Here is a 7,271-nt window from a genome sequence, read left to right as displayed (position 1 = left end):
GAAGTCGGTGCCGGCAGGAGGCGGGGGAAGGAAGGCCTACTCTTGCACGAATTTTGTGCATCAGGCCTCTAGTGCTACTATAATAAAACTGTAATGGCCAAAGGTACGAACTTCCAGTACAAACTAAGTAAGTCCTGGGGATGCAATGTGCAGCATGGTGACTATAGTTAACAATTGTGTATTGTATATTTAAAAGTTGCTGAGAGAGTAGATCTTACAAGTTCTCACAAGAAAAAATATGAAGGTGTGTGTGATGATGGATGTTAGCTAGACTTACTGTAGTGGTCATTTCATAACGTGTATGTATATTGAATCACTGTTATACATCAGAAACTAATATATTGTTATATGTCCATTATATTGCAATAAAAATAATTAGATAGTGTTTAAAATTGGTTCTGCTTAAAAAAAAAAATTAAAGACTTTTTCCTAAGCAGTATTTGGTAATAGAATAGAGTATCTTTCCAGTAAGGTAACATTTTTGGAAAAAGCTAATTTTTTTATTAGTCCTAAGCTGAGGATAGTTTTTCCATTGATTTTTAGAGAAAGTGGGAGGGAGGGAAGGAGGAAGAGACGGAGAGAGAGAGAGAGAGAGAGAGAGAGAGAGAGAGAGAGAGAGAGAGAGAGAAACATTGATGTGAGAGAGACACATCTATTGGTTGCCTCCTATATGCGCCTTGACCCAGGCCGGGGATCAAATCTGCAACCAAGGTACATGCCCCTGATCAGGAATCAAAGCAGTGACCCTTCAGTGTGTGGGCCAATGCTTTCACCACTGAGCATACCGGCCATGGTGAAATATATTCTAGTAGCTATGAGAGAAAATTATTTGGCTAATTCTGATATTTGAGTCATTTGGGGGCTTTGCAGCTACTTACTTGCTAAAGGACTAATGGAAATAAAGGAATGTCTTTCAATTATTAAAAATAAAAAGCAGCCCTGGACGGTATTTCTCAGTGGTTAGAGCGTTGGCCACTGCACCAAGAGTCATGAGTTCGATTCCTGGTCAGGGATATGTACCTGGGTTGCAGGTTCAATCCCTAGCCCTGGTCAGGGTGCATGCAGGAAGCAACCAATTGATGTGTCTTTCCCATCTCTCTCTCTCTCTCTCTCTCTCTCTCTCTCTCTCTCTCTCTCTCTCTCTCTCCTCCTCCTCCTCCTCCTCCTCCTCCTCCTCCTCCTCCTCTCCCTTCTCTTCCTCCTCTTTCTCCTCCTCCTTTTCTCCCTTAAACTCTGTCTAAAAACCAATGGAAAAAAATATCCTCAGGTGAGGATTAACAAATAAATAAACAAACAAACAAGCTTGTAGTTTGTAAGATAGTGGGGCAACAGGAACAGCCAGTTGGTAAAAAGTATGAGTGACCTGGGGACCCCCAGGCTTGTGTCTTTGGTGCTTTAAAATCTTTAAGGATGTGTTGGCCTCAGGGGACACAAGTGTCTTCAGCTCCCACCTACATATTTATTCTCAGCAACCCCCTGTCCTCACCATCCCAGTGTCATGGGGTCGTCACAGAGCCGGGACCCCCTCTTCCATCTCTCCTGCTCTTCCCTCCCCTACCCATCGGACACCAAGTCCTACTGATTCTACCTCAATAGCTCCAAACTTGGTGCCCTCTCATCATCATCTCTCATGTGCCCACCTGGGGTGCCCCCGCCACCTCCCACTATGGGCACTGGAACAGCTGCTGGGGGTTAAAATTCAAATCACTCTGTCCCCTGACACTACCTTCTGGGTAAGCCCCAAGCACCCCTGGGAGGTGGGGGTTAACCCCGTTGGCTCCCTCCTCCATATCTTTCTGAAATGGCTCAGCCTGGCTGGGTACTTGCAGGACCCAATTGCACTATGGTGGTCCTCTGGGCTTCTGCATATATTGTTCCGCCTCCCAGAAGCAGCCTCCCGCCTCGCCCCGGGACAGCCGAGTTATCTGTTCCCACGCTGGGTTCCCCCATCAGACTGAACTCCGTCGGGGGAGGGGGCATGCCAGGCCCACTGAGTCCATGCCTGCTGGCTGAATGACTAGGGTCCGGGGACTCACCCACCTCCAGCCACACATGCTGGGCGGATGTGGGGATGGAGGGGATTTCAAACACCACCAGCCCTCCCCGGGATACGGATTCCGTGGTGTAGATGTTGTCCTTTGGGGTCAGCTCCGCCCTGATCTGGACCGTCACCCCCTCGGCCGGGCTGCCATCTGGGTAGGTCAGCTCCACCTGGAAGGGGTCACCAAAGAGTCAACGTGGTTCATGTGTCAGGGTGGCAACACTCCCCAAAATGATCTAGACTTGGCCCGATTCCCATGGGAACCCCAGCCAGCTTCTCTGCAGAAATAGACAAGCTGATTTTAAAATTCACAAGGAATTGCAGGAGGCTCCAAGTAGCCAAAGCAACCCTGATAAAGAACAAAGGAGAGTCCTAACTGGTTTGGCTCAGTGGATAGAGCGTTGGCCTGTGGACTGAAGGGTCCCAGGTTCGATTCCTGGGCATGTACCTTCATTGCGGGCACATCCCCAGTATGGGGTGTGCAGGAGGCAGCTGATTGATGTTTCTCTCTCATCGATGTTTCTAACTCTCTATCCCTCTCCCTTCCTCTCTGTAAAAAAATCAATAAAATATATATTTTTTTAAAAAGAACAAAGGAGAACTCACACACTGCAATCAAGTCACTACAAAGCTATACTAATCCAGCGAGTGGTGGTATTGGCATGAGGATAGACATGGAGACCAAGGGGGACAGAGCTAAGCGTCTAGAAATGAACCCACATATCTACTACGACCAAAGGATCTTCGACAAGGGTGCCAAGACCATTCAGTGAGGAGAGGTAGCGTTTCTTCAACAAACGGTGCTGGGACCACTGGCTCCCCACGTGCAAAAGAATAAAGTGGGACCCCTCCCTCCCATCCTACATACAAGGTAACTCAAAGTGGATCCCAGACCGAAATGTAAGAGCTAAAACGACAAAACGCTCAGAAGCAAACAGGGAAAAAACCTCACGGCCTTGGCCTTGGCAAAGCAGACACAAGATGCAGTCAGCCCATGCCAGCCGTTGGCCTCATGCCACGTCAGATACCCACAGGGCGGGCACTGCTGGCACCGTTCCTCGTGACTCCCCGACTTCACTCGTGCAGGAGGGTAGAACATGCGACGAGAATGAGGGGCTCAGGAGACATGCATGTTGTGACAGAAGCATGGCCGGGGCCCGGAGCAGCCCGGAGCAGCCCTTCGGCTGGGCAGGGATTTGCTGCTGGGGTCACAGGGGCTTCGGACTGTGTGATCCCCATGAACAGCTCTGTTCCCTAACCCAGACGGGGAGCAATCTCCCAGCTGCACGTGAAATGTTCCCCTTTTCCTGAATGGACACCCCAGCCCCTTCTGCATGCATGTTCTGGCCATGCATGTGGTACTTCAGCTTCTCCTCCAGCCGGGACCCGGCAATCAAGGGGCACAGGAGCCGTGTCTCCATGCGTGGGACATGGAGGCAGAGATCCTGACACCAAGAGAGAAGGGCGGTCCCAACGCGGAGCAAGAAGGGACACAGTGTGAGGACAGACCACCACGATCCTGTGGGTGACTCCGGAAGGCAAGAGGGCACAGGGGTACGGGTGGTGGGTAGAGAAAGGGGTCAGGGACGGGTCAGGGACAGGCCAGGTGACATCAGGCCCTGCTGGCTTTGCTGCCCCAGCTGCAATTGGTTTTTCGGTGGCTCTCAGGCAGGAGTGGAGGTGGAGGCAGGGCAGGGCCTGTGACCTCGGACGGCCCCTGCTGGCCCCAGCGCTTACCATCCCCACGTAGGACAGACCCGGCTTGAACTGCTTCCTGGTGGCCTTGGAGTAGCGGATGTCCACCAGCTGCTTCTGGACGGGGGTGGAATCGTCAAAGGCCACCTGCTGGCTCCCATCCGTGGTGGTCACCGCGGCCCAGATGCTGACTGTGCCCCGGAAGTGCTCAGGGATGTCAGTCGGGATCATGTCCCTCACGCAGATGTGAAAGTCCTGGGAGCCGTGAATCTGGAGGCAGGAGACGGGCAGGCTGTGCTCGCTTGGGGCTGGAGTGGCTTCGAGGGAGGACTTGCAAGCACACATCTCAGGTATAGGGCACTCCGGCCACCTGTAGGGCCAGGGGACCCTCGGCGACACACGCAGTCTATGCTGTGGGCACTGCGTGGGGATGGACCCCTGCTGGGTATGCAGCTGTCCCTGTCCGCTCTGCTGGGCAGAAGGTGAGGCAGTGGCCCTCCAGCCGGACGGCAGGGCAGGGATCCGAACCTGGCCAGCCCCACTCTGGTGCACTCACTCCCCTCCTGCTCCCGGAGCACAGGACTGCCCCCAGTCAACCCTCGTCTTAGGAACCACCAGGGCCTGGCCGATGCACATTCAGAAACATCTGTGGAGTTAATTACTCAGTAATGAGAGAATTAAGGAGGCCACCAGCCAGCAGCCTCCAGGGAGAACAAAGGGGACAGAGAGAAGCTTTGGGTGGGGGTGGGGACCATGATCATAGTGCAGTTGTGGCCGGTGCCGACAGGGTTCAGGGTGGGGGACCCCACGAAGGCACAGGCTCTCCAGGATGTGTGTGGAGGGACACACTCACAAACATACAGGACAATAAACACCAGATTATAAAACTTGACGTACCCAGGAATGGGAAATCTTGCAGCCACTGTGGAAGAACAGTCTGGAATTTCTCAAATGGCGAAACACAGAGTCACCGTTGAGAGAGGGAACAGACAAACAGACCCCGGCCAGATCGTGTAGGGCAGTGATGGCGAACCTTTTGAGCTCGGCGTGTCAGCATTTTGAAAAACCCTAACTTAACTCTGGTGCCGTGTCACATATAGAAATGTTTTGATATTTGCAACCATAGTAACACAAAGATGTATATTTTTGATATTTATTTTATATATTTAAATGCCATTCAACAAAGAAAAATCAACCAAAAAAATGAGTTCACGTGTCACCTCTGACATGCGTGGCATAGGTTCGCCATCACTGGACTAGAGACTCCCAAACGGGTCCTGGATCTTCGCACTTAGAATAGCTCTGGGTGAGCATTTCTCAGCTTGGGTTAGGGGTTGGGGAGGATTCTGCGCCCCACCCCACCCCAGAGGACACTGGCCGTGTCTGGAGACGTTTCTAGTTGTCATAACGGCGATGAGGGTGCTACCGGCCTCTAGTGGGTTAAGACCCCCCTGCGCCCCCTCCCAGAATTACACGGTCCTTCGCTGGTCTCCTGTACAAACCCACAGCATCTATCCCTAACCCATCGTATTGGATGCCCACTTTTCAGTAGCTGCCCTCAGCTTCTCTGGGCCACCAGCCTCTACTGGGGCACACCTGACGCCCCCTTCTCTTTTCCACTGTAAAGCTTTCCCACATCTCCCCCTGCCACTGAGTCTCAGCCAAACGCCACTGATGGCCGATTCCCTTGCCACAGCAGACTTTGTCCTTATTTAGGTGGCTTTCATTTAATTCCACAACCACTCGACCCAGGAATGCCACACCCAAGAGAAATGAAACATCCCCCACACAAAACCTTGTACATGAATGCCCAGAGCAGCACTGGCCACGGTCACCAAAAAATGGAAACAACCCAAAGTCCATCAGCGAATGAGTGGGTCAATGCACTGTGGCCCGTCCGTACTGTGGAACATCACCCAGCCGTTAAACAGGAGCGAAGCACCCACACGCTGCAGCATGGGTGACCGCTGAGAAAGCGATGCGAATGAGAGAATGCAGACACAAAAGGCCACAGAGTCTATCACCCCATTTATATGAAATGTCCAAAACAGGCAAATCCACAGGCACAGGAAGTGGAGTCGTGGTTGCCAGGGGCTGGAGAGGGACAGGAATTCACTGTAAAAGGACATTTGGGAGGCCCTAGCTGGTTTGGCTCAGTGGATAGAGCATCGGCCTGCAGACTGCAGGGTCCTAGGTTCGATTCCAGTCGGGGGCACATGCCTGGGTTGCGGGCTTGATCCCCAGTGGGGGATGTGCAGGAGGCAGCCGATCAATGATTCTCTCTCATCATTGATGTTTCTATCTCTTTCTCCCTCTCCCTTTCTCTCTGAAATCAAAAAATATATTTAAAAAAGAAAAAGAAATTTGGGAGGCTTGGTGGAACTATTCTAAAACTAGACAGTGGTGATGGGTGCATAACTCTGTGATTATACTAAAAACCGCTGAACCATACACTCTATGTGGGTATTTGAATTGTGTGGTACATGAATCATACCTCAATAAAACTGTTTTTGTTTTTTTTTAACTTACATACAATATCCCGGGAAGAAACACATCAAAATATCAATAACGGTTGTGTCAGACTGTTGGAGAACAAGTTATGGTTATTTTCTTCCTTTTTAAGAATGTTCTAAAGTCTCCATGTTCAGCCCACAAGAATTTTATCTTTGGGGAAATCCCCACTGAATACTGTTTTAGGAATTCAAATAAAATGGATGACAATAGAGCGGAAGCCGAGGGCAGACGCTGTGGGAAGGGACCCACTGGGCGGACAGCATGAGGTGCTGCTCCTCACCTTCATGGTCCTGAGGACGGGGCACCCCATCTCCTGGCTGTAGTACCCCACGCCATTCACGGTCATGTTGATTGTTAAGGTTCCGGAGACGGGCTTCCCAAAGGTATACCTGGAACAAAGGGACAAGGGTAGCTGATGTCACAAGCAGCAGGTGGTCACTGGCTCAGCAGCTGGACGAGGGGGGAGGTGTCCAAGGCGACCTAGTGGCTATTAGTGGGCAGTGCTCAAGGATGTGTGCCAAGAGCCTGTCCTTCACACCGGATGCTTCCCCACCCTGCAGCCCAACCTTCCAGCCCTTCCTGCCGCCCTGAGTCAGGACAGACAACCTCAGGGCCCCGCAGTGCTCGGTACCAGGCCTCATGTTGGACAGAAAAAGAGACCGAGAGTCAGAGAGGAACCCTGGGCCAGGGTGTGTGAGACAAGCCCTGGGGTTGGTGACACCACTGGAGCACGAAGAGGCCTGGTTCTAAGTGCCCTTACGAGCTCAGCTGCGAACTAGGGGCTTGACTTCTCTGAGCTCCCGCTTCCCCATCCTGAGATTGGGAATAAAACTACCACCTCAGGGATGTTGGTGGAATTTAAATGCATGTATGGCATGCCCGATGCAGAGGGGACACCTGCTTACCAGGGCACGGAGCAAAATGGGAGACTGTAGTGAAAAAAAATAATGCCAGGCACTTCAACCGTATTTTCTAAACTGGAAAACGTGTGTGTGTCCAGCACATCCTTGGATTTTAACAC

The 7,271-nt window shown here is 51.6% G+C and overlaps 1 protein-coding gene across 1 annotated transcript in view; it reads right to left on the bottom strand.

The window, feature by feature from the left end:
* Positions 1 to 7,271, bottom strand: part of CPAMD8 (C3 and PZP like alpha-2-macroglobulin domain containing 8) — a 62,544-nt gene that overhangs the window by 37,237 nt on the left and 18,036 nt on the right. The window contains exons 10-12 of the mRNA XM_059696337.1: positions 6,531 to 6,639; positions 3,779 to 4,006; positions 2,041 to 2,211 (exon numbers count right to left, since the gene is read on the bottom strand). Of these exons, the coding sequence (XP_059552320.1) occupies positions 2,041 to 2,211; positions 3,779 to 4,006; positions 6,531 to 6,639 (508 nt within the window). The remainder of the gene's footprint in view (positions 1 to 2,040; positions 2,212 to 3,778; positions 4,007 to 6,530; positions 6,640 to 7,271) is intronic.

Source organism: Myotis daubentonii, chromosome 5, assembly GCF_963259705.1.
Source record: "Myotis daubentonii chromosome 5, mMyoDau2.1, whole genome shotgun sequence".
Lineage (NCBI taxonomy): Eukaryota > Metazoa > Chordata > Mammalia > Chiroptera > Vespertilionidae > Myotis > Myotis daubentonii.
The sequence above is the reverse complement of the archived record's forward strand: the minus strand, read 5'-3'. Positions and strand labels throughout refer to the sequence as shown.